We start from the raw sequence: 27,691 nt of genomic DNA on the forward strand, positions 1-27,691 counted from the left end.
TAACGAACAAGTGCAAAGTTTAAAAGGGCAGGAAATACTTATAAGTACAAGTCAGCTTGTATTTTTACACTGCTTTATATGTCAGGTGCCCTTGGATTATATAGAGGGTATTTTCATAAAATTTGGTGGCAGCCATTTTGGACAGACCTACCTTTGGGCTATTTAGAGTTTATTAATAATGTTCAAAGAAACCATTGTGACATCTGGAGATGACTGTTTTAGCATTAGGAAAATGGAGTTTTTTAAATGGTTGTGTTGCTGTAGCTCTTACAGCAGGAGATGTAGATCAAGCTGGAAAAATCAGACACTGTTTTGTGCTGCTGTGCTCTTCTTCAATCTTAAAAGAGAAAGAAATTGGAAAGTCTTGTGTCAAAAGCTTGTCTTCTTTTTCCTCAGCTATATCATTTGGTTTTATGAAAGTTAGGCCTTCCTTACAGATCTTGCCTTGCCACATTGGCCATAAAAGAGGCCAAGATACTTTGCCTGTGGAGGAATTCTGATACGACTTTGAATGGCACAGTGGTGTACAGATGTACAACCACTCTGCAATCCCTGTCCCACTCAATTGTAATTGTAGACAGCAAGGGAAGATAGTAAATAGTATAGATATTCTAGTGGAATTTGGACCATTACTTCCAACAGATGAAAATATGCAGACTATTCATTGCCTCCTGATTTTGCTTCTCTTCCTCTTTTCTGAATAGTTTATCTTTCCTCACAAAGTAGTGATGAATAGGAATGCAAGGACTGTTTTACATCATCACATGTCCTCTTTGGAAGCACTTTGAGCAGAGTTATTCTAGAATACACTGAAAGAGTAAGCTTTTGATATTTTTCTTGGCTGACATTCAGATGCGGAAAGTTTGATTGTTAACTACATTAATATGTATGAAATCGGCGAAGGGCTTGGGCTGGTTATATTTGGACCTGGACCTGTTGCACAGTTGTAATTTTCCTCTTTTTTTTTTTTTTCTTCTTTATGTCCTTTAATGAAAACTGCACTACTTAATGATATACTTCAGTGCAATACAAATTATGGGCTTGAAACAGAAAAGAAATGCCCGAGACCTTGATTTAAGCATCAGGGCATGTCTTCTCAAAATAACTGACGTTAATAATAAAGACTTGTTTCAAACAAAATTTTCAGCCTTTGTTCTGCTGTCCTTCAAAACAATTTTCACAAGTGACAAAGCCCAAGCTACCAAGTTTCTGCTCTGTTTTGGCGGACTTCTGTTCATATGGAGAATACTTGACAGGACAGCCAAATTCTGTCTTGCTTTTGCTGGCAGCTTTCCTTTTCCTCATGCACGCCCCCACCAGATCTTTGAAAATGATATTTTTACATGCTTAATAATATAATTATTTACATGCTTTAATAATATGATTTTACACTGCTTAGTCTTCATGGCACATAGGTATGTGCCTCTGCATGCTAAAAACATTAAAATATCAGTAATTAAACTACTGTTTATTACAGAGTTAAGAATCTTTATGATATTATTTTGGTATAAGCGAGAAGCAGGATTGGTTTTAAAATAAAATCAGCCATCGTTTTTAATGGCTTTACAAGCAAATCTTTACAGATCCTGAAAAGGAAATACCTAAAAAGTCAGCCCTCCCCAGTTTTATTATTTGGATTGAACAATCAAAGAATTTAAAGGTATAGACTGGGTATTTCAGAAATCTCCAAGGGTGTTCTCCTGTCCTGTAGATAGAAGCAGGGCTGTGCTGCTGATCATGGTGAAGCTGCTCTTTCTTCTTCTGATGCACAGTAGATGACTGTGGTGTGTTATCTTCCAGGGGCCAGTGCCAAATGCTAAATATCCCAGATAACGAAGATCACATGTGTAATCTAGTAATGCGTTCCACTTGGCTCAAGTCAAATACAAAGTGTTCCCGAAGTCTTGTACATTGTGTTTTCAGGGTTTTAGTCAGAAGATACGTGGATGATCCAAGCTATGTGACTGGTTGAAGACAAAAATAGAGACTTCTAATAAATGTAAATTGCCTGGAGGCCTTAACTGTCTCCTTTTCACAGAGAAGATGAGTGCTTGGTGTTTCAGAAAAATGTGATTGTGAATAGGAAGGGAATACGTTCACTGTGAATAACTAACTTGTTAAGCAGGTATTTCGCTTGAAATCATTCTGCTCATTCTTCGCTCGTTTCCATGGTAGCAATTAATTTTTCCTCCACAAAGTAATCTTTGCAAGGTGCATTGGGTTGGTGAAGCTTGGCACCTCTCTGCTGCAGTGACTACGGCAGAAAGAGGCCCCAGGCAGCTGCCATCTCTTCAGCTCTTGAGGCACTTGCTTCCGTATAGCCTCTAAACAACTCCTAGGGGGAGGAGTGAGGACAGCACAGTGCCTGCTGGGCTGAAGGCCTCTTCTGAAATTTCACGGCTTCTGTTTTTTGTGAGAACTGCAATCAAGTTTCATTAGAAATCAAATTTCTATTGTCAAGATGGAGCAAAAGTCATATTCCCAAAGACTCATCCAACAATGCAAATGAAGAGCCCTTCTGTATTTAATTTTTAGATTTAATTAAATCTCAACATTTTGGACTATGATTTTTTTTTTTTTAATTTTCTATTTCATGAGAAGTTCTGATATTTTAGCATTCTATCTTTACCTGAATGAGCGTAAGTCTCTGAATGAGAACTTCTCTGGAGTTCTCCCCTCAGTATGCCCTGTTTCCATATGCAAGGCAAGGAAACATGAATTTGTATACAAATAGTGAAAAGTTTAGGAAAGACAAAGCTATTTTTCTTCAAATTGTTCTTCCTTTTTAAACTAATCACACTTAATTAAAATAATGATGATAATGTTATTGACCATGAGCCAGCAGTGTGCCCAGGTGGCCAAGATGGCCACCAGCATCCTGGCTTGTATCAGCAATAGTGCAGCCAGCAGGGAGGGGATCGTGCCTCTGTACTCAGCTCTGTTGAGGCCGCACCTCAAGTACTGTGTTCAGTTTTGGGCCTCTCACTACAGGAAAGACTTTGAGGTCCTGGAGTGTGTCCAGAGAAAGGCAACAGAGCTGTGAAGGGTCTGGAACACAAGACTTATGGGGAGCAGCTGAGGGAGTTGGGATTGTTCAGTCTGGAGAAGAACAGGCTCAGGGGAGACCTTACTGCCCTCTGCAGCTGCCTGAAAGGAGGATTTGGGGATGTGCAGGTCAGCCTCTCCTCCCCTGTAACTACCAATAGGTCTAGAGGGAATACCCTCAAGTTGTGCTAGGAGAGGTTCAGATTGGACATCAGGAAAAATTTCTTCTCAGAAAGAGTGGTGAGGCATTGGAACAGGATGCCCAGGGATGTGATGAAGTCACCGTCTCTAGGGGTGTTCAAGAAACATTTAGATGTTGTAATAAGGGACATGGTTTAGTGGGAAATATTGGTGATAGGTGGATAGTTGGACTAGATAATCTTGGAGGTCATTTTCAGCCTTGGTGATTCTATTATTCTGTGATTCTATGAATGTACTAGTTGTCATTTTTATAGTATTTCTAATTCATCCGCGATTTAAGCTAATTATTACACTGGAGTATTGTTTCTTTAAACCATGTGCTTGAATGCATAAGTTATTTTTATGTAGTAATAGCTGGGGATAAAATTTTATTAACTGTTAACAAGGAACAAAGTGAACTTTCTGAGGCCTCAAATGGCCTTTTAACTCCAAGACTGGCATTCCTGTTGCCCCGCTGTTTTTTCTGTTTTGTTTTGTGTGAGCATGTGTGTGTATGTGTGCATATGTTTGTTTTTGATAAAACACATCAGGTCTTCATTTATTACATACAAAGTGGCTTATAATGATGTTTGTACATCTGGAGATTGAAATGAGCTGGGGCTCTCAGAGATCTGCTGCTTTTTTATTAAAAGAAAGGGAGTAAAGGTAAAAAGACTGCAGGCTTAGAAGAGGGGTTTTGGAAGGATTGGAGTTTAAATGAGAGATTAATTTTACAATAAATGACTAATAGTTTAACACCCGTGCTTTAAGCCGATTCCCCTTTGGATGGAGTTGTGACAATCTGAAGACGAAGGAGGCGAGGGGCATCACTCAGCAGGATGAGTGCTCATCCAGATGTCTCTCTGCCCACGTCTGCTTTTGGATTCAGCCCACTTAGGGGCTTTTGGGATTAAGCCTTGAGATCTGGCAAAATGCAGCCCTTGTCCAGCCATTGTGTATCCCTGGTTTTAGACAATGAAATCTCTGCCAAACAACAGTCTGGCCAAGCAGTTTGGGCAGCAGCATACCTGAGGAAATCGCAGAACTGACTTGCTCAGACTTCTTTGTGGCCGTTTATCTTGTGTAAACAAGCAGAAAGCCTCTAATGATGTGCAGGCTGACGTGCAGCCTCTGGTGCTCTCACCTCTGACAAGGGCCAGCATTAAATATGCATTGAACTCTCCTCCTGGCTGATAGAGCATTGCTTCTCCACTTCCAATTGCTTTCTCGTGGAATACAGAACTGCTGGGGGGAGTTTTTGATCACAACGTGAGAATAACAATCTATCTTTGGATTTCTTCTGCACTTGTGTCTTAAGTGCTTGAATACCATGGGCTAGATCCAGTGAAGGATAATGCTCTCAGGAGTAAGGAATGGGAATAATTTAGGTACCTGAATTTAAAGCCATGACTTAAAAGACACCTCCTTAGTGGCTGCCCGATCTCCCAAGTGCGTCTGGTCTTTAGGCACTAACCAGCTGACAGGAAAGCTCTCCATACACATAGAGTTGTGCTTTTGCATGACTGCTGACGGCACTGAACAGGTCAATGCCAAAGAACTGAACACTGTCCCCTGGGGCACCGCAACCACCATTCTGCTGACCCCATTTAACCTGCCTGGACAAAGGCAAGGGATGTTTCTAGCCTGTTTACTAGTCAGGTCCTCACTGATCACCTCTACTCTTTGTGAAGCTGCTGTCCATGAAGCCTGTGCACTTCATGAATTGCCCAGGCTCAGTTCTCTCCTTCCTCAGACAGCTCATCTTCCACTTCCCGAAAGAGTGATGCAACTACTATGTCTGTTCTCGGGATTTTGTTTTTGCACGTGGCTCACTGACACATCCAGGTTCAGCCTTTCATAGCTCAGAGTGGTTGCATGTTTCTCACTTATGTAACTACTTATTACCATTAGGTGTGAGGATGTGGAGTGCACTCTAATATCTTTTTTCCCCATCACAGGCCACCAGTGAAGTAGAACCCTCTGGCTAGCCCACCAAAACCCTCTTGCACATACAGGCAGGTAGTTGTAAGGGGTAAACAGGTATGTGTGGCTGCCCCTGATGTGGCTGCTGGCTGTCCATAGGAATCTGGGTCACACACATGCAAGGGCTGGCAGCAGCAGGCATATCAAATAATCTCTTTGCTGTAATAGGATAATTCCAGCGCTGCAGTACTAGTATCAAAACATGAATTAAAGCCCTTGAAGCAAACCAAAGCCAGATTTGTTCCCATTATAGCCAGGACAGGTGCAGTGAAGTGACAGTCCCATCTGACACAGGCACTTGTATTGGCTGTCCCTCATAGGAAAGCGGTCTCAAAGGATACTTTTGAGGAGGCCTTATCTTGTAAAGGCAGTTCTTGAGCTGTTCCTAGGTTGTTTTGTGTATGATTACTTTGTTTACCATCAGCAAGTTTCTCCTGAAAAGGGCATTCAGAGAACAGCTTCTGGTGGATTCTATCTCTGCTTTGCCTGGCCACATTTTTTGCATTGTTTTGAATGCTCCTCTTAAAACTTGCTGCGCAACTGTGTACTCTTCACATGTGTCAGGACCTGAGGGGAAGAGCCTTGCTGAACTACTTCTTGAAGAATGGCAAAATCAGAGGCAACAGGGCTTTCAAAGACCCAGAACAACCCTTCTGATATTACCCGATAACTGTGTGAGGTGTCTGGCAGGCAATAAACCTTCAGGCAGTCACTTAGAACGTGCTGTATTTCCCTGTTAAGAGGAAGGTCCCACAATAGCCTTGTTATTGCCCATTTGCAGCCTATGTAACAGGTAGCTGCAGATAGTGGAGTAATTACAGGCAGATGCTTACATGTGGGCTCACTGACAGCCACAAATGATGGGCCAGAAAGGATTTCTAAAGATGCTCACACCAAGCTTGTCATATGTACACCTCAGCTTGACAGGGCTTGTTTCTGCTGAGCTCTGCAGCATGTCCCGGCTATTTTTGGTAGCCTAGAATTCCTGGCTAATGCATGACCTACACTGAACTCTTGCAGTATGTTTTGCCAGAAGGTATTTGAAACCCCCATTTGGAGTAAGGGTTAATTTCAACCTTGATGTAACTCATGATCAGCTGAGTTGAGCTAAGCTTTTAAATGTCCTGATTGGGATTAAGTTGATTAAATGTCCCAGTTGTGATTGCTGTTTTACAAAATGTTATGGTAGGATATAATCCTCATCCCTTCAGGCTAAGATAATGCTGAACCCATCTAGGGAGACAAGGGTGAAGCTGGAACCTCAAAATGCTTTCCTCTATGACAGTAGAATGGGTACAAAGGAGCCAGTGTGGAGGAGGCAAAGACTCCTCCAGACTTCTTGTAGGCCATGAGACTCTCCAAAGCAGTGAGAGTGCACTGCGAAAAAAAGGATCAGTTTTTCCCAAGACCAAAACAGATTTCACTGACTTCTGCACATGGATATGTCCTCCTTTACACTTCTTCCCCTCGTAAGAGGAGTTGGACCAGAATCCCTTAGACGTGGTGGTCTCCAATTGGGCTATATGGCAGGACTGGAGGACACCCACACAGCAAGAGCTTTTCACTAGGGATTTACTTAACTTGTACTAAATTCTTTTCAGGTGGAAATAGGCAAAATATGACTGAAACGTGTGGTGCTATTTTATACCAGTAGAGAATATTGCCCTTATGCTAAATGTTCAGAGTAAACACCTTGCAGCTGTTTGTTAAAATAAAATAATTAAAAAAAAATCTTGGAAGTAAACCAAACCGCAAGTGTGTTTCCTGTCTCCAGCCACCACACTGTAATACGTTTGCTCTGCAGAGAATATTGTCCTTTTGGCTATGCAGAAATTACTTAAGTGCTGTTTGTTTTCTGATAAGCTGCCAAGCTTCCATTCTGAAATGTGGAGGATTTTTTTAACGATGCTTCTTACCCTAAAGCTATTTGATATTTTACTGCAAGTCTTAATCATGTACTGATATTTGGAAGACTACAGTAGAAAAGTACATTTACACACTTTGGCACCTCCAACAACCTCTGTATACCATGCTGATTCATTGTAATAGTTTTTATTACTTTTAAGAAGATTTTAACGTCATGCAAACATGATTCCAGATACTTAGGGAACAACTTTCAGAGTTCTAAAATAATTTCAGTTGGAACATTTTCACAGAATATTTTGAATTATAATATGGCCACTGAATTTTAGAAGAAGAAAAGCAGTAAAGAAGTTGCAATTGCAACTAGTTGCACATTTATGCAAATACAAGCAAACATTTTAGTACTTAGAAAATAACTAATGCTCTTTAAAAATCTGAGTAGATCTCACTAGCTTCACTGTACAAAAGCTACTGTATGTGATGGCAATGGCCTACGAGAACTTTAGTAGAGTGCTTGCAGAAAATAGACTTGCTATTTCTGGAATGCTGTACTGTTTTCTCAGAGTGCTGCTTTACCATAGATGTCAGCAAGCAAACCTGCCTGCATCCTCAGACAAATAAGCCCTTAGCAGAACAGGGATGAGGTTGACAGCAGGTTTTCAGAAATGGGTTTGCAGCCTGTGTGATTAAGAAAGTTATATACTTATCTGTCCAAGTCCCTTCTATAAATAGTCAGCTTGAGATTAAACAGCATCCTGATTTTCTGTCAGCCCTTACCTACCACCTTCCTGGAAAGCTGGAAAGCACTCCTACCCTCCAGGCTGATACTTTTTGTGCTTACTTTCCCCCTCCAGGTATAATTACCATTTATTATAATAAAGTGCTGCATAAGCTTAGATGAAAAGCTTACTCCTAATCATGAGAAGCTGAAGTGGGAAGATGTGTGGAAGATTCTGGGCATGCGGGTGGCTCTCCAATGCACTGGTTGTGGCTGAAAGGCAGCGTGTGGTTTGCACCTTAAAAAATGCAATGGATTATTAATATAATTATTAAATCTAACTGTCTAAATAGGGCTCAGAACCTGCAGATTGCTCTGTGTGGGTGAGTTGTGTCTGCATGGAGCCTTGTTCATGGCAGGAGGAGCTGTGAGCACTTGGCCCTGAAGCCAGAGGGCCATGTTGTGGCCGTGGAGAATCCTGCTGGGGACAGGGCAGGCCGAGCAGTGGACAGGCCGAGCAGTGGACAGGCCTGCTTGCTGGCATCCTCATCTTCAGCATCTTTTTCCTTCCATAAAGTGGTATGAGTTTGTGCCAAATAAGGAGCTGTGTCACAAGGACACCTCCAGTTAGGCAGTGCTAATGTGCAGAACCGTGTGTTGTATTTCCCAGTTTCTGCCTCTTTGCATCTGCAGCTGGATTTGAGAAAATGATAAAGTAACCACACAGGGCTTTGATTGTCCCACAGTCATTCTTCAAAGACACAGTCCCTGGCTGATGAAGTTCAGACAATCTCCTGTGATAAACCACTTGCACCTCCAGCCTTTCTAGTATGGATAGGGACTCTTTTCAAGCCATGTGCATTAATGAGCATGACAGAGGCTACATTCATCAAGAATATTAGCAGGACTGTTCCTGTTGTCTTGCTTTGGTCCCAAGCACGGCTGCTAAGTTTCAATGTATAAGAAAATCTCTTCTTTCTCTGCATTTTTTGCCTTTCTCTTTTTCACACATAGAATGTGATGATCAGTAACCATGATACTGCCAGGTTGGCAAGATACAGTATGACACACATCCAAACTATCATGATGAAATTAGATAAATGTTGAAGTCTTGAAATGTTAACACTGCACTTGAGTGCACTCTAAGCAGCTGTGGGACACGGATGAGTGCTCGCTTATGTAAGACAGGTCTGGGTTTTATTTCCACCTTATCTCAGAAAAAAACAGGACTGCACACCACTATGAAGCCGTTTTATTTCGATTAGTTAAAGAACAGTTATAGAGTGGGTTGGGTTGGAAGGGGCCTTTAAGATCATCTAGTTCCAATTCTCTGCTATTGGAAGGAACACTTCCCACTTGATAAGGCTGCTAAAAGCCCCATCCCCCCAAGCTTGGCCTTCGATGCTTCCAGGGAGGGTGCATCCACAATGACTCTTGGCAACCTGTTCCAGTGTCTCACTGGCATCGCAGTAAAGAATTTATTCCTAATATCTACTTTAAATCTACCCTCTTCTAGTTTAAACCCATTTCCCCTTGTCCTGATGCTACATGCCATTAAAAAAAGTCCCTCCCCAGCTTTCCTGTAAGTCCACTTCAGGTACTGGAAAGTCTCCGTAAAGCCCCCATTGCACCTTCTCTTCTCCAGGCTGAAGAGATCCAGTTATTGATATCTTAATAAGTTTGTTATTTTGGATGCAAAGTACCTCCTAACCACACAGTGTGGGTGATATACCTTATACATTACATGATTTCCAAGAGTAAACAATCTTGGCTTCAAAGCTTCTGTTAACAAAGCCAGTGTCGTTAGCAAAAATATGAAGCAAACATCTATTAAGGTGACATGGAATTTTCTCCTGACAGGAAATTTTAGGAACTTAAGTGTCAAAGAAGGAGACGTGGAAAGAAAGTGCAAATATCAGTACCTCATCTCCAATATGAGCTCCATTAAGAACATGACAGGAATTAATTTTTCTAGGTCAGAATTGTTTTGGGGGATGTCTCTGCTGATCACAAATCACATATTGGCCCTGACTGATATGTTAATTTTGGCAAAAATCCGAAATGTGGGCCTGGCTGCAGACAGTTCTGATTGTGCAGATAGCTGCTGTCTTCCCCGGCCTTGGAAAGGTGTGAAGAGCTCCTGCTTCTCTCACTGAATTGCTCCAATCCAGCGCTCTGACTCAGTGATAAGAATGTAAATGCAGAAGTTGAAAATTAATGCACTGTGTTTTTACTAAAGATAATTTGCTGATTCTTTAAATCAATCCAAAGCAAGCCCCTGAGATGTACAGAATAATCTTATGGTCTTGTGAATGCTGTGAGCACTGGTATCTGCTCTGCCTGGTGCGCTCTGCAGCCTGTGCCTAAAACAAAGATGGGTTTATGCCATGAGCTGCAAGCTCTACAGATGTAGGGATAAAACTGGGAAAAGCCAGGTGAACTGGGAAGAACTGAATCTTTACTTGAGCTTCAGAATGGGCACAAATATTGCACATGGTAAAATGTTTTACTTAATATACTATCTGTGAAATGAGCCTAGGCTAAGTTGTTCACTTTGGGAGGAATTTGGAAGGTCTGATGTAGGTGTAGCTACTGGGCAGGCTCTCACTTGGCTGGACTGCTTTGCATTCCAGCCCAATGCGTAGCTGCCACTGTCCCTCTCTGCTAATGAAACTGCACATTTCTCACCTACCTCCCTAGAAGGACTTCTGAGATTGCTCAGTCTGGACAAGAGGAGGCCCAGGGAAGATCTTATCTACAGCTCTGTACAGCTGCCAGAAAGGAGGTTGTGGTGAGGTGGGGGTCAGCCTCTACTCCCAGGTACCTATGATAGGACGAGACATAATGGCCTTAAATTGTACCAGAGGAGGTTCAGTTTGGATACTAGGAACAATGTCTTCTCAGGAGGAAGGGTGAGGCACTGGCATAGGCTGGAGATGGGGGAGTCACTGCCCCAAGAGGTATTCAAGAACCATGGAGATGTGGCACTGAAGGACATGGTTAGTGGGCATTGTGGGGATGGGTTGATGGTTGAACTGTAAGATATTAGTGGTCTTTTCCGACCATGATTCTATGATTCTATGACTTCAGAAAATAAAGAACAGAGTATTGTTTTATCTCCAGAGAAATCAGCCATGGAGAGAGCATTGAGACTGTATCCTTAGAGGAAATGGATTTCTGCAGCTGCAGAAGCTGTCATCAGCAGAGGAAAGTTCTGAGAGAAGACAATAATGAAAACAAGATGTGTGGTTAGGATGGATCACAAGCAGCGTGTGAAAAGGATGTCATGTAGCTGAGATACCTAGCTCATTCCAGCTTAGGTAACTTGGAGGACAGATTGCTTCCCTAAATGATAGATAGGATGAAGTCATCCACTGGAATCAAGGGGAAGTTTCCCATAGGCGTATATCACCTTTGTATCATGGATTTAATAACAGCTTAACATAGGCTGTTAAAATCTTTTTGGGTATCTATGATTTCTTCCATTGCTTTCACTACAAACAAACAATTAAGCTGATGTCTCCACCACACTAAGAATTAAAATAAACACATTGGGGATCATATTGTTCAGATATCTGTTTTGCTGAGAAACCCCATGGAAGCTCCAGTGGGGAAAGAAGGAGCATTGCTTGTTTTTTTGTGGTTTCTGGTAAATACAGCATTGCTGAAGTGAGCATGGATGCGTTTGCTTTCATGCTGGATGCAGTGGGGATGTATTTTCTGTTTTTGGCTGACTATTGAGAGCTTTCAGCTTCATATGCTACACCCACAAAATTGAAGTGTTCTTTTAAATCACTGTGCTTTGGAAAAAAAAGGGACAAAATACCTATTTTGATTAATTTGAAAAATAATAGGTGTAAAAACAAGGCCCTGAAAATGTCAGGAGAAAACTCTTCAATTATCTTTTCACTGATTTCAGGCAGTAGAGTGATTTTAATCTATTCCTGAGTAACCTGGGAGTCCCTCTGTAGATATCCTCAAGTAACAGAATTCACTTCTTGGTTAAAATCATGCATGAAAATTTCAGACCCCAAAATAGTACCTTTGTGAAGAAATACCCAACTGAGGCTTAGACAGGTGCAGAGGGAATGCCATCTAAATGCCAATGTTAGCCTGGCTTCTACATGAAGCAGAACATGACTGCTGACTCTGCAGGGTAACCCCATCTTTCTGAAATCAGTTCACAGTCCGTCTTAACAAATGAGGATGAAGGCTTTTTTCCTTTACAGACTGGAAAGGTGTTATTTCGTGGGGACCCACAAGTATTGATCTTAGAATGAATTTAGGAGAACATAGAGAATTCTGAGAAGGCCTGAGATTACTGACATACTTTTTTAACGATGTCATAAATCACATTGGCATAAGCACTGATTTTTGCATAATTCTATTAGAATGAATTTTCAAAGTGTGCATGTATGAGTGCTTAGCAGTTTTTTAAAAATTAGACCCATTTGATGGCCTGAAAAATCAGTGAGCCATTAAAAACTGAACTTCAGCATTACCTCTCATATAAATCCCTGTGCCTAAGGTTACAGCTTATCTGCATTTTCTTCAGTGTAACAAAACTTGGGTTTCATTCATGTCTTTTAAAAATGGAAAAAATGGAACATCAATTGAGAGGATCAAAAGGATGCTTTTGATTTTCCCCCATGTTCCTGAGCTGCGGGGCTTTAGAAGGGCTGGTTGAATAAATAGCTTTGATTTTCTTCCGCTTTGTTTCAGAGAAAGAAGAGGCTTTCACCTTTTTTTTTTTTTTTTTGGTTCAGGTAAACTCCATTAAAACATGTCAGTCCTTTTTAGAGTTCAGATGAAAGAGCTAAAGATCTGAGTCAAGGGGCAGATTTCATTAAAATAACTGATTTATATTATTGCGTTTTCCTTTTCTAAAACCAAGTTCCATTTGTTTGAGCCTTATTGGCATCAGTAAACCTAGTACACCCTCCTTAGCTTATCTGTGTGACAGAGATTTTGCTTAGTTTAATTTGACGTATTCGTGGGATGACAAATCAGGCCAATGAAATGTGGAAACAGAAATGATCCAAGTTGAGTTGCCTATATGGAAATATTTGAGGCTGAGCCAGCAAGGAATTTGAGTATGGTTTTATAAGTGTTCGTGGTTGTTTGGTTGCAGCAGTGGAACATGAAGGGTTTTGTTCTGACTATTGTCATTACCGGATTCAAATATAAGTGAGACTATTTCTCCACTTAACCTTTGAGGTAAAGACGTGTGTGATTTCTGCACAGCTGGACTGGTCATCTTTCTCGATTTCTGTCAAAGTTTCTGGGCCAAGTACCATCAAGCTGCCAGTTACCGATGAACTGTTGAATTGGTGAATTCTCATTCATGTTGTGGGGCCACAAAGTGTGTGTCAGCAACACTCAGTGTGTTGGACCAAAGTTCCTCTCTGTTTTTTAACCTCTGCTCTCATGAGCACCCCTCCTGCTTACGAGCAATCAAATAACTTTGGTTTGCATTATTCAGCTGAAAGATGTTTTTCTTCTTTCTCTCTTCCCTAAAGGAGCTGGTAATTAAAGTCAAGAGGGAAACTGTCAATTGAGTCGAGGCATTCCTTCATAAATTCAGGCTCCCAACCAGAAAGGGGAAAGCAGAAAAACTAAGATGCTCACCAGCCCCTTATAGATCAGTGAAAGTGTGTCCTGCTAATGTAGGCCAATCTGAGAGCTTATCCTTTCTCTCCCTGCCGTCAGGATTTCTTATATAATTTCGTGAGTAATCCAGCTACAGGCAGTGAGGAGAGGAGGCTGGGAAATCAGCCAGGCTGTAAGGGAGGTGTAAGGAGGCTTGTAATCTTCTTCAAAGATTTTCTCTGCTCACTCTTGTTTTCTTTCATATCTCTCCTGTGTGTTTTGGGGCTTTCACTTTGTAATGTCCGTTTCTTCTCTCAACAAAATCATTAAGTGTTTGTCTTTCATTCCAGTGGGTATAGGAATAAACTGTAAGCTCAAAGCTGCTCAATTCAGGCTTTTCTTTCCAAGGCGATCCAACCAAGATTTAGCTTGATTTTTCTTTTATTTTGTCCTTGCTGAAGAATATATGAAGAATGTATTTGAATAAAAACAGAACTGTTTGTTCAACCAAAAGGAAGGGTTTCGTTTGGAAAGACCTCTAGAGAAAGCAAATAATTGAAAAAGTCAGATCTACAAGATCTGGAGAAAAAATGCTGATGGGTCCTGGTTTTAATCCAGAAGTTCCTTAGGTAAAGCACACCATAGTGCAGGAAGCCCAGATTTGGTTCTGTCATTTGCTGGGAGAATTGGAAGTCACATCTCTGGCTTTCCAGTGGAAACTTGCACCCAGGGAAACCCTGCAACCTGCTTCTAGGGAGCCCTCTGTATGGAGAGCTTTCAGAAGGTGCAGTGTTTTCCCTAAGACTTTAAACAAAAGGAGACTAATACAAATAGACAAAATGGAGAAGGCTGTATTTTAATCATTGTCATTTGCTACAGGCTGTCTATGTTCTTGTGCTGTAAAAGAGTCAGCAAGGACAGTCCCCAGGAGGTTTTGTGTCAGAATCAAAAGTCTGAATTGTTGTCAGTGTCCCTGTCACCTTTTACAGATGTGTGGTCAAATAAATGACCTTTTTGTGGTGGGTGTGGAAAGTCTCTGCCCGGTCCTCACTCACTGACATTTGGGTGAATTAGGTTCCTTTATTCTTTCCTTCTTCCTTTTGCAGGGAAGGCTGCTTCTCCCCCATCAGCCCGGAGGCATGTCCCCTTGTGCAGTCCTTTATGTGCCACAACAGGACGTTCCTCCTTGATGGCCACGTGCAACTGAAGACAGGCCTGCAGACCCAGGAGCGACACCTCTTCCTCTTCACAGACCTTCTGGTTGTTGCCAAGTCCAAGTGAGTATGGCATCCCCTCCTACAGAGTAGCCCTTTTTTTTCAGTAGAGGAATTCCTTTTTCGGTAGTAGATCTCCCCTAAATCATCAAGCATCTTTATTTTTTGGTCAACATGAGTTAGGTGCCTGAACTCAGCAGTCACTTTTGTAGACCCTAGAACCCGTAGCATCCAGGCCACAGCACAGAGCAGCAGCAGATGTTCTTGAATACACTGCTTGCATTATATCATGTTCCCTGCCTTGGGAACTGAGTGTTATAAACTCACCACTGCTCAGCATGTCCCTTGGGATGCCTTGAACTGAAAGTTGCTATAGAAAGTCATCGTCATTCCTATGGAGTTGCTGTGTTGGAGAGAGGCTACAGGCTTTCACACTTACCTGGGAGCTACTTTGATGTTCTCCAGTGATCATAGAATTGTAGAAGTTTTAAGGTTGGAAAGACCACTAATATCATCTAGTCCAACCATTAACCCATGCCTGTGACCACTCTAGACAATGTCACTCAGTGTGACATCCACCCTTCTCTTGAAAACCTCCAGGGATGATGATTTCACCACCTCTCTTGGCAGCCTATGCTTCTCCACTCTTTCTGAGAAGAAAGATTCTGAGCAGCTGATGAGCAGCTGCCTAAGAACAGAGGTCATGGGCAGCACCACAGTGCTGTGCCAGAAGCAGCATGAGGTTGGGAAGTGGTGCTCAATGGTCTGGGCTGAGCTCCTGTGCAGTCAGGCTTGCTGCTAAGCTCTGATTGTTCACTCTACCATTCACAATTAAATCAGATTTACAAGCTGTGTCTAGCATGCTGGCTTCATGCAGCATTTGTAGTTTAAGGCAATTCTAGGGGGTGCTTTCGCTTGTTGTTATGGGGAAATAACCATAAAGGATCCTGAAGCAGCTTCATTCTCTGTTAGGCACTGTTTGTAGTCTCACAGGGTGGGTAATCTCAATGTGAATCCTGGGCTTTTGCAATGTGTCTCTTTGCTTAAGCAGTTGTTTCAGAGGCTGCTGGGAAAAGTCAGAATAAATCTGCATTTTCAGTAGGAATCTGAGCAGCGTCTGTTTGAATCACACACAGAGAATACAAACCCCCAAATGAACTCCTTCACCTTATGTGGTGTGACAACATGGGGAATACTGTATCCAAACATGCTCTGCTAAGGTTGTTTGATGAACGTTGAGATTTTTACAGGGCATCTTACTGTTCTACCAGCAGTAGCAGTAATATAATTGTTTCTGCATTTGTTTGTGATTGTGTTGTATTTAGGCTGGGATTCAACTCACTTAATTTAAGCTTTCAAATGCTATGTATTTGCAACTCACCTGGGCTCCTTTGTCTCAGTAGAGGAAAGCCAGCACCTGCCTGTGGCAAACCCACTCCTTTAGAAAAGAGCATCAGCAGTGGAGAGGGGACTGCTCAGAGGCATCATCTCACTGCCTTAGGTGTGAGCTCCTGAGCTGTGGAAGGCTGAAGCCAGGTGAGATGAGTGCCTCCCACATGGTCAGCATGCTGAGCCCCAGGCTGGGCTGTGCATACCTGCAGGTCTGACTGGCTCCCAGTGGTGTTGGAAAGCCTTATTCTGTGTCACCACTCTAAAATATGGTCCCCAGGGAGTAATAACAGCTCTTACAGCACTTGATTTAATGTGGTGAGGAGTCTGCAATGTTTGATGGAGTTGGAACAGAACAAATTGTGCTTCTGTATGTGGAAAGAAAAGGGGAGAAATAAGCCACATCTTTGCTAGAAGTGGTAAAAATAGTAAAGTGATATAGCTTCATGTATTTCAAATTATATTCATGCATTTTAAAGAACTCATTGGGATGTTCTCTCTACAGCTTCCCTGACAGCAATTAAAGCATCACAGCTGTCACTAATGAACACTATATGAAAATCAGCATTTTTAAAGGCACCCACACACCAAAATACCATTTCTGATTCTTAGAGGGAAAACCTGAGTGGTATGTACTGCTCTGCAGCTGTAACTAGGGATTGCTGTTGACTTTCCAATAGTGGATGCAGAGTCGGGCCACAAGGTCGCCAGGATAATGTCTAGATGGAATTGATACAGCTGAGTCTGATTTAACTTCAGAGTTATTCCATGTGCAGGTGCTAAAAATTTGTAATATTCTTTTCGTTAGGCAGTTTTTTCCAACTTGGAGCCTATAGGCATCTAAGAGATGCTTCTTAGGTGCAGCTCAGCACATTGCCAGTGCCAACTGAGCTGGAGGTAGCTGGTCACTGCACAAGGGAGCTCATGTGTAATTAGACTTTGTGTGATTGGCAAATGGGCATACATTATTCCAAAGAAAGCAACAAATATCTGGTGTCCTCTAAGCTGGCTGAGCAAAGTCCTGCCCAGCACTGAGCTCCTGCTTAAAAGGAATGAATTGGCATTGCCCCCTTGGAAATATGGGGAGGTGAGTCCTCTCCACAGATGATCTGGTGTGACTTTGAACAAAATACCTATCGGTCCATTTTCTGATACTTCCTAATCATTTTTTAAATGCAGATTGTTATCTTTTCAGTTCATCCATTAACCCAGCTTATGAAAAATAAGATTAATACTCTGTGCTTTTCTGTCTCCTGTCCCTTCATTTAATGCCTTCGTGTGAGGATTGCAATACATTAATTGGTTGGTTGGTTTGATTTTTTTTTTTTTTTCACTAAACCAATACTAAGGGTGCAAAATTGTATGCTGTTTTCCATTTACTAATTAAATTTCTTCCAGAGAATGTGTGTTAATTCAGCAGAGCAAATATTTCAAGGGTGTTTCAGTTCACCAATCAAGGTTTCTCACATAAGCTTTTGTAAGGAAAGGAAATGGCCTCCTCTTTCTTCTCTATAACACATACACACACATATACACGTTCATTTTAGGGTTACTTTCCAAACTTGGCTGGACATAGAAATTTATGGTTGAGTAAATACGTGGAATTACAGTAGCGATTTCCCACTAGTTCCATTAATGCTTTTGTCAGAAGGTCCTATTAAGAAGATTAGCAAATCTAGTGAGAAGTTAATCTTCCATCTGTTAACAGCCTCAAGGTATCCAATTGCCACTTACAGAAAGCCAAAGGATCTGAGTTTGTCCTGCAGAGGTAAGACAACTTGGGGTACATAAGTACCTCCACCACTGTTGAGCATTAATTTTCTGTGATTTCAGTGCAAATTGGATCTGCCTGATCTTTATAAGACTGCTTTAAAAAAATGATCTTAGATAAAAATCATACTTTAAAAAAAGAGATACTCCTTCCATTTTTCCAATGTTCAGCCATGCTTCTTCCTTAGTCAGTAATGATAAATTCATTTCTAGATGTAATGCCTTGGTGCTTAAATAGACGACTCAGCTTTCAGCAACACTGAGAACTCATGGACTGGAGAAAGAATGTGGCAGATAGGGATAAAATTATACCTCAGGCCCTTTAGATGTTAATGGAGGCTCCCCTTTCAGCGCCTCCAGAAACCAGGCCACTTGAATACTGATGATAGCTGAGAGCTGTGACTAGGCATGGCAAACAGGGCAAGGATATACATCAGGAACGACAAGGAGAGCAGATCTGTGCTTCACCCTGCCAACACCTGCTGCTGGCACTGCAGGGGCCTGGCTTTATGAACTGTAAATGTTAAGAAGTGAAGCAGCCTGTAGAGAGTTCTCTGTACTGAATACTGGGGAAAAGGTATTGAGGAGAAAGGGAAGCTCAGCAGGCTTATCCCCAGCATAACCCCAGTCTCAATGGTACTGTCAGGCCAATCACCCATTTATTAAGATTTACATTACAATTTATGTCTGTATTTGGCTGTAAGTCTCCATTTTTACAGTTCATTCTGTGGACAGTCCGCTACAGTCCTTTCTGTATTCATCTTATCTGCTAGATCACAAATTGGCTTGATGACGAGCATATTGAAATATTCTAAGCTTCTTTTGGACAGGGTAACAAAGTGTAATAGCTTAAAGAGAACTGAAATGTTCAGCTGGCAGGAAACACTATGATATGGTTTAAAAAATGTATGAACTTGAGATGGTATTTTACAGTATTTTATAGTGTTCTCATTCAAGTGCATCTTTTTGTTGTGGTGCGGACCGGAGGTCTTTTCTTTCCCAGCACTGTGAATGTGGCAGGGCTATCAGCAGTGCTCTGTTCAGAGATACCTGTTAGCACAATGTCAGCTGGACCAACTGAGGTACTGCAAGTTCATTGCAATCCTCTTTAGAGCTGCAAACTCCAAGTGCTTTCATGCTTCAGACCATATTGGTTCAGTCTGTTCTAAATCAAATACCTTGTAAACGAGACTAATCTCAGAGAAGGTAGTCTTTGTGTACCAGAGCCCTAAGAAACTGCTTACCTGGCATATTTATTTATAAAGCACTAATCACCATGATGCCTGGTGCTGTCCCCATCCATATTTGCAACAGTGCGATGAGCTGACATGCTCTTGTTTGCAGTCCTCGGATTAGAAGGGCCTTCAGGGAAGGGCCATTTCTTCTTCAGCCTTTCCCTGCTAGCACAGCAAGCTCATGGTTTTAATGTAAATTAAATTTCAAAAGTTTAAAAAAATCATGTAATATACCTTCTTTGTAAATAAGTAGATATTTTGAGAACTCAGCGGGTATTCTTAAAGGAGAACAACTTTGCAAAGGTGGACCTGGGGGTCCTGATGGACACGTGAACATGAGTCAACAATGTTCCTGAACACAAGTCAGCAATATGCCTTTGCCTCTAAGAAGGCAAACAGTATTCCTAGCTGCATTTTGCAAAGCACTGTCGTCAGATCAAAGGAGGTGATCCTTCCTCTCTCCTCAGCTGAATTGCTAAATCCAGTTCTGGGCCCCCCAGTAATAGAGACACATGGACATACTGGAGTGAGTCCAGTGAAGGGCTGTCAAGATAATGAAAGGACTGGAGCACCTCTGCTGTGAGGAGAAGCTGAGGGAGCTGGGTCTGTTCATCCTGGGGGAGAGGAGGCTCAGGGGGATCTCATCAGTGTCCATAAATATCTGGAGGCAGGGTGCAAAGAGCTCAGAGCCAGGCTCTGCTCAGTGGTGCCCAGTGCCAAGACAAGTGGCAGTGGGCACAAACTTGAGTGCAGCAGGTTTCCTCTAAACATGAGGAAGCACTTGAACCAGATGACCTTCAGAAGTCCCTTCTATCCTTAGCCATCCTGTGATGCTGTGAAGTCCCGCAGCTAGTTTGTGGAGATCTGACGTGACCCAGGCTGTTGTGTCTTTCCTGAGGAGTAGCTTTTTCAGTCTGATCGAGTTGTTGCTATTCACAGTCAGCATAGTTGTTGACCGTGGAGCTAAGCAATCATACTATACTGCTAACACCTCAGCAGCGCTGAAGTTGCTGAAGTCAAAGAGTGATTTTGCCTGATGGTGAAATTTGGAGGTGAGCTCCAGTCACGGGCAGTTTTGTCACAGAAAGCAAGATGCCAAGGGATGCCACAAGTAACCTGTTTATCTCACATATCAATTCTGTTGATCTCACTTAGATCAGAAATTGTTCTGTATTCACATGCAATGCAAACAAAACATTGGTTTCTTTAACTAAAGCAGAAGTGCTCTTTCCATCAATTCTTTTCAAATGTGCTCAAAGGAAGAGGAAATTCTGAGTTATTTAACCTGTCTTGTTATGTATTCCTGTGTGTGACAAACATGTGAATTTCTGCCATCAGGTCGCACTCTCATTTCAAACTGAAGTGCCAAGCACGTCTCTGTGAGATGTGGACAGCATTTTGCACAGAAGAAGTCTGCGAAGGCAGCACTGACCCAGATAGGTCCTTTGTTTTGGGCTGGCCCACCACAAACTGTGTGGCAAATTTCAGGTAAGAAACGAGGCATGTTTTATTTAGCAAGTTACTGAAATGTGTTTAGGCTGAGAGGTTGAGACAGCCATAGAGTCATTTCAGCACCAGTGAATATAGGAAGGAAGAATTAAACAATGCTTAAAGTAGTTCCCTCTACTGCTGTGAGCAAGTCACCCTCCGTGCCCCATCTTCAGTCTCTGCAAATGTAGCAGCAGTACTCTCTTATCACTTAAAAAATCTGAGAGAACATGTGATTTGGCAAAGCACTGTCTGTGCTGCAGACTTGCTCGGTTGGAAGTCTCTTTTTGTTGTTTTTTTTTTATATATAATTGGTTGCATACTTCAGTTAATTAATAAAATGAACTAGAAATAGTAAACAACCAAGCTAATGATAGGATCCAAGAGACCCTTGTAGGACAATTTCAGGCAGAAGTGCTTGTACTGGAAGTAACAGGAGACATAGGGCAAAACAGTGACTTTTTTTTCCTATTGCTCTTTTTCATAAAATTGTGCCGAAGAAAATGTTAAAATTCCTTCTGAAGCAGAATCACTGAAAGATTTTGGTCCATCTTTGCAGCATTGGCTGTAGGACACATAAGGGCTATAGAGGTAATGTCAGTGATTAGGCTAATTTCACTCTCAGTGAGAGGGCTGTCATCACTGTGTGCGAGGGAGTGCACTGTCACCCTTAAATTCCAGATAGTGGTTGTGTCTTGGAAAATGCATTTTCCTCTTTACCATCAGAGAGCAAAAGCTGACACACATGGCTTGATTTGTATGTCACATTGTCCATATCCAAAGAGAGTACTGTGCACAAACTGTTCTTTGTTGAGATGTTTCTTCTGTTTGTGACTTTTTTGTTTGTTTGCTTAATAATCCTGAAACAAAACTGAAATTTTCTATTGATTTTCAACTCCTGCCAATAAACATGAGCTTTGATCCGGAGACGCTATGGGATCCTTTATAGCTATTAGAAAGTAGGAGGGAATGAAAGCAATAGCACCAATCCAGAATCAGAGATCTATAGAAGGGAAATTGTTTTATGACTGGAAGCACGTAGAAAATATAAAACACCATGTGTGAGTCCACAGATAGCATATCCTACAGAACTGAAGCAGCCAAAGCAGAATCACAGTTATAGTGTTTGTGAAGTGCATGCCCCTGAAGCAGCATCATTCAGTAGATTTGTAGTTCCCTAAATGCCTGCTCTGAAAATGTGAAGAACCTGATTTGCATAAGTAGCAGTGGGAATAGCAGCTACTCCATCTGGGGCAGGATTTAGATCAAGGAAGATGGCACAAAATTAGGTTAAATTTCTTGTGCTGTCCTATTATTAACTACATTTACCTGGGTAGTTTTGTATCCTTGAAAGTGTCGAAGCAAGACGGATGTTAAAAAGTCCAAAGTTAAGCGTTTCTAGGTGAAATGGTTTATGTGTACTTTGTAATTTGGTGGTAAGCCAAGTAGTAAATAAGAAGGTAAATAAACAGTGGAAATAAAAAAAAGCCTGTGTACCTGAGGAAATACCTTTATGCTTTTAAATTAAGCTTTCATTTTTAAGCAGAGTACTCTTCTCTTTGGACATCAGTTCCTTACTGAATTCACGGTAAAGCTTTGATTTCTGTGATCAAGATAACAACTGGGGCTTTTGATCTCCCTGGCAGGCTCTCCTGTTGATTTTGTAGGGAAACAGCTTTCTCATTCAAATTTCAAAAACTCTTTTATTTTTTGTATATACTTGTGGCATTTGCAACCAAGAAGCAGTGCATTTCACTGTGGTTTGTTCAGGGGCTCTTTTGCTACTAGAATGACAGCTGATTTGTCTCTTTTTTTCTATAATTCTTGCAGGTCTGCAGAACAGAAGGAAACATGGCTCTCCTTTTTGCAAAGGTACTTTATTATAGAGTTTTTGAAGGCACTGGAAAAAGTCCCAGTCATCTAGACCAGTGATTCCTAAGCGGCGGTACAAATGCCATAATTATAGTAGCTCTTGAAAAAAGAAAAAAGTCATTCCACACCTTCTCCCTGCTGAGAGCTGCATGTGCCTTTTGTGCACCAGTCACTAGTCAAGGAGGAAAACTCTTTCCCTTGTTTCTGACCATGGCCCAACAGAAAACTGGAGCTATTTGTAATGTGTTTCCTTTCCTTCATTGTTGAAGTATACACTGCCACCTTCACTCTAGTTGAGACTGTGGCTCTTCCAACATTGATGGCATCTAATCAAGCCCAGCTCAGGAACCTCTGTTCCAACCTATCTGCTGCTCATGGCAGTGGAGAGCAGTGGGGCTAACTTTGGTTGTATGAAATGTACCCTAAGCCAGAGGATATACACAAGAATCTGGGTAAACAGAGCTCTCATTTCAGTCAATGTTTTGAACAGAATACTACCAGAAGTGATTTTGGTTTCTCTACACCTAAATTTTCTGTCTTAGTTTCATTCTTTACAGTTCACAGAGCTTCTCAAATCATTCCTGCTGGGGGTGATTTCTAATTCACTCTTCTCCTGTTCAGTCTTCTTCACTGTTCTGGACAATGAACTGGAAATGATTTCAGCAGAAACTGATAGTACAGCCTAAGACATTACAGTGATTAGTAGTTTTATCTCAATTTCTGTTTAAAACTGTCTTGACTTTGCTGCAGCCTCTTCTTCATAGTTAGGCCTAGTTGTGTAGACCCTCCTGTGCAATGACTCTTCTCAGGAATTAACATCCTTCATAAGTAGTTGTCATGATCTCAAATAATCACAGTCACTGAATTATGCCACAACCTGATTGAGCTACAGGTGTCCCTGTTCATTGCAGGGGAGTTGGACTAGGTGGCCTTTAAGAGTCCCTTCCCACTCAAACAATTCTGTGATTCTATGATTCTAAAGCAGAGTGATGCCATGTTGATGGGCTCTTTAAAATGAAAACTGCAGGGAAGTCTACGTGTTGATTTTAAATCTGGTTCTTCTGCTGTTTGTACTGATTTGTGCAATGTAGCAACTTAGACACAACAGGGCATTAATAGGTACAGTGGTCAGTATCCCCTTCAGACCGTGCTGGAGGCTTTCCTTTCCTCTGAGATCTTTCTGTTGCAGTAGATCTGAAAATGATCTGCTGCCTTCTCAGTTTCTGCTTGATTGCTATTTAAATGTTGATCTTTATGCTTACTATGTTAAAAATTCACTTGTTTTGCATTTGTTTTGGCAGTCGAATAAGGGAAGAGAAAGAAAAAGACTATCCTAAAAGCATTCCTCTGAAGATAATTGCAAAGGATGTTGGAACCTGTGCATATGTAAGTGCTCTTGAGCTAATCTGGGGGTATAAATCCACATCATCTGTATATCCTGTGCATGTCAGGGATGAGAGGGTTCTTTTGGGTTACAGCCTCCTTTAAGGATCTAGCTCCCTCTAGAAGACTTAGCATATGCAGCCCTGAAGTGTGTGCTTCCTGTCTTTACTAAGTGAGTTCCTTTTTAAAGACAATTTTCCTAGTAAGAAATGGGTTGGCCTCGTCTCCAAGGTAACAGTGATAGGATGAGAGGGAATGGCCTCAGTTTGTGCCAGAAGAGGTTCAGGTTAGATATTAGGAAAAAATTCTACTCGGGAATAGTAGTGAGGCAGTGGCACAGGCTGCCCAAGGAGGTGGTGCAGTCACCGTCCCTGGAAGGGTTCCAGAAATGTGGAGATGTGGCACTGAGGGACGTGGTTAGTGGGCATGGTGGGGATGAGCTGATGGTTGGATTGGATGATCTTAGTGGTCTTTTCCAACCTTAATGTATTCTATGATTATAAATACTGGATCCAACACACAAGCTAAAGACTATAGAGTTTAAACCCCCCCAAAAACACATCTAAAAGAACTTATGCATAAACATCTTAAGAAATGTACAGTGTTCCTTTTTTTGCTTTTAAAACTGATTTAAACTCACAGCTGCCTTCATTCAATTCTGCAAAGTTGCAATGTGTTTTATTGTTTATAACAATCATAAATCTGTAAAGCCGTGTATAAGAACACTCTGAAATTACCTTAAATGTGGTATTCATCAGCTTGGGGATGTTGGTACATTGTGGGCACAAAGGAAGTTGGTAGAGAAAGACTGTCCACAGGGTGATTTACACCTTTTAAAAGCCATTTTTAACAGTTCCCCAGGGATACACTGGCATTCAGTGATAATCCCTCCATTCTTCCTCTGTTTCTTATTCATTTGTCTTTTTTTCTAATGGTACTTTTAAGACATGTTTTTCATGCTCAGAAGCATAAAGACCATTTTCAAGGATGTGAGAAGTTTTCACTGCAGTTAGACTTTGTTGGAGGTCTATGCCCATCGATGAATTCTGTACTTGCATTGACAGAAGCGTAAAGAATTCTGTCTTTTTCAGAAAATCATTGTTAAGGTGAATTGTAATAGAATTGCAGGGTTGCTAAGAAAAATGTTAATAAACAATAATTGTGGTAGTTCTGAAGGACTGCAGATCAAGGTGTGCTCAGGTGTAAATATCTATAAAGCACACCTGCACCCAGATGTTTCATTCTTGTACCAGCGTTGTTTGGGGGGATTTTGTATGTCTTCTCTCTTTTGCTATAGTTATCTCATGTACCAAATACAGTTTCCTGATCCTGGCAGTCCTAGAAATGACACGCTGCAGCCTAGCTATTGCCAGTAATAAAGCTGTGAAGGAGCAGATGGAAACTTTGTGATACAAATAGTTCTTATGGCACTCTGCTGCCTGTACTACAGCAGCTGGGGATGCCGGAGAAGTATTTCATTTTTGGAGGGTAGGGAAGGGTAAACACAAGGCATAAACCGTTTTATTGTATTCTAGCCCAGAGCAAAACTTATGCAAATGTGCTGACCTACTGCTGGGAGCCAGATGTCAGTGCTTTGGGCAAATGTTAAATTTTTTATGGTATGAGCGTTCAGATATGTCCTCAAGCAAGATGTAGAATACTCTCACTTCTTTCATTTGATTGCCGTGGCAGCTTGTTACCATCAGGGACTTACACACCGTACAGCTCAGATCTTGTCTAAATGCAGAATGTCAGGCAGTTGTTTCACCTAAGCATCACATGGCCAGTATAAAACTGATGTGCTGCACAGAGCGGCAGGCTACAGCAAACTGTCCTGGGACTAGCAGGAGCACTGGCATCCTGTCTCTGCCCCCCTCCTTTCTTTGGGCCATTGGATATGTCTTGGAGGTTTGGCAAAAGGCGCTTTGGGCGTGCTCTCCCCACCCGCTTTTCCCCCATGCAAGGTGATGGCAGTGGTGCTGTGCATTGCACTGGGGCTGGGAATGAAGTTGCTAATCCTGGTGTGCCTGAAATGTGTGACATGCAGCGTGATGGTGCAGAGCAGCATCCCGTGATGCAGGGGGAAGCCTAGTACCAGGCAGCAGGTGCTGAGTCTCGCCGTTGCTGTATAGAAAGCAGACCTTTGTGCCACCGTGTTCTTCTGTACAGAGGTAGGAGGGTGCTGCAGGGGCTGTATTTTTAACTGGAGGACACATTCCCAAGAGGAAGTGTTTCTGGTATTAAGCCAAATGTAGCTTTGAGAAGACGATATAGAAAGTGGCAAAGGAGATAGAGAACAGCCTATCTGCAGTGTTTTGTTACCAGGAGTACTTCAATAGAAAGGGAAGGAAGTGATTTACAATTGATATGCAGCCATCTTTTTTTCAGTGAAAAAACTCACTGAAATGTTTCTTTTCAAAGGGGACATGCATGCATCTTGTCCCCAGAATCATGGCACTGTGCCCTTCTGATGGAGCTCTCAGGGAAGCAGGGAGCGAATACAGGCAGTGTGTGACAAGGCAGAGGAGTCAGACCTCTGTCTTAGGCAGCTGGGTCTTTCTCTGCAGTATAACTTTTGACTTCCTTTTGTTTCTGCAATGAATCATGCAGTTATTTGACTTCAGATACTATGTGCGAATCCAATTTTTAATGCCATTTTGCCTGTCTCCTTTTTCTCTGTTCACAGTCAAAAACCTTAAATGTAACCAATGTTGATACAGCCAGTGATGTCATTCTCATGGCCCTGCAGCAGCTGGGAATTTCTGTAAGTACTTGCACTGGTCTTAATGAGTCGCTTTTAATAATCGAATCTTCTCTTGCACCTTTTCCAAGATTTAGGATAAGAACGTAAATTTAAAAACCTTTACCATTAGCAATTCAGTGTTGTTGAAATGAAGCAGTACTTTGTTAATATATAGACCTCCAGAGATCGTCAAATGCCTTAAAAGTGTTGGGTAAAGCTCCCATCCCTGTAATGAATCAGACGTGTTTAAAGTTGCTTTTAAATCCATTTTGCTGATGCATAAGAGGAGATAGCTTGACACAAAAAATGAGTTTGATGCCCTCCTTTTGTGTACCTCAGTATGAGCAGGAAACCTGCTTACCTGCTTGTCTGTCAGTTTCAAAATAGGCAGAAAAGCATGATCAGCTGTGTCCCCAGATTACAGGCACAAGCACTGCTCTCAAGTGTCCAGATCAGACCCTATAAATACCCACAGATCTTTGGTGTCACATGAGATATGAGAGTAACCAAGTGATTGCACAGAATCTGAATACACCCAATTGAAGCAGTGGTCTGAAACTACCTAAGATACCTCAAAATAGTGCACTGAGTACGTGCAGTAATTCCTGATAGATCCTGAATGAACTCCCTTTCCCCTAAAACAGAAAAGAAAGTCCCTCAGATGGCAACAGGAATCATTGTCATGGGTAAGAGTTCCAACTCCCTTAGCCTTTTATCCCAACTTTTCACTATGTGTCTGATCGATGCTGATGGTTATGGGAGCTCCTGGATGACAGGTTTTTAATGGCTTACAGTTGGCTCTTCGGGTAACAAGATGTTTTTCAATGTGTTGGTCTTGGTGTCTGTGTTGTTCTAGATGCAAGGAATCTGACAAGGCTTTCCTTACTGCAGCCTTGCATAAGAAGTCAAACATGACCACATGCCACTCCTGTGCTTCCTGAGACCCCTAGCCCAAATTAGAGTAACTCCAAAGTATGGTTTCCCTAGCATTCCTTATCCCTAATTTGCACAGGCTTTTAGTGTGTCTAGAGCACTACGTTGCTAGTGTGGTTGTTCCTGGGCACAGCATTTTTTGCTGTTACAGCTGCTGTGTCCCACCTACACCAGGGCTGTGGCCCAAGCTCACAGTCCTGCTGTCTGTCCAGTTAAGGTAGCTCTGTAATTCATAGAAGTGAAGAGGATATGATGTGAGCTAAAATCAAGCCCTCTGTCTGCCCCA

The 27,691-nt window shown here is 41.8% G+C and overlaps 1 protein-coding gene across 1 annotated transcript in view; it reads left to right on the top strand.

Annotated features, from left to right (window-relative positions):
- ARHGAP20 (Rho GTPase activating protein 20) overlaps window positions 1–27,691 on the top strand; it is a 51,351-nt gene that overhangs the window by 2,577 nt on the left and 21,083 nt on the right. The window contains exons 2-7 of the mRNA XM_031552075.1: window positions 14,485–14,655; window positions 17,690–17,749; window positions 20,325–20,474; window positions 22,305–22,346; window positions 23,648–23,732; window positions 26,416–26,493. Coding sequence (XP_031407935.1) covers window positions 14,485–14,655; window positions 17,690–17,749; window positions 20,325–20,474; window positions 22,305–22,346; window positions 23,648–23,732; window positions 26,416–26,493 — 586 coding nt within the window. The remainder of the gene's footprint in view (window positions 1–14,484; window positions 14,656–17,689; window positions 17,750–20,324; window positions 20,475–22,304; window positions 22,347–23,647; window positions 23,733–26,415; window positions 26,494–27,691) is intronic.

The sequence above is a fragment of the Meleagris gallopavo genome, chromosome 1 (genome assembly GCF_000146605.3).
Source record: "Meleagris gallopavo isolate NT-WF06-2002-E0010 breed Aviagen turkey brand Nicholas breeding stock chromosome 1, Turkey_5.1, whole genome shotgun sequence".
In the NCBI taxonomy this organism is placed as follows: domain Eukaryota; kingdom Metazoa; phylum Chordata; class Aves; order Galliformes; family Phasianidae; genus Meleagris; species Meleagris gallopavo.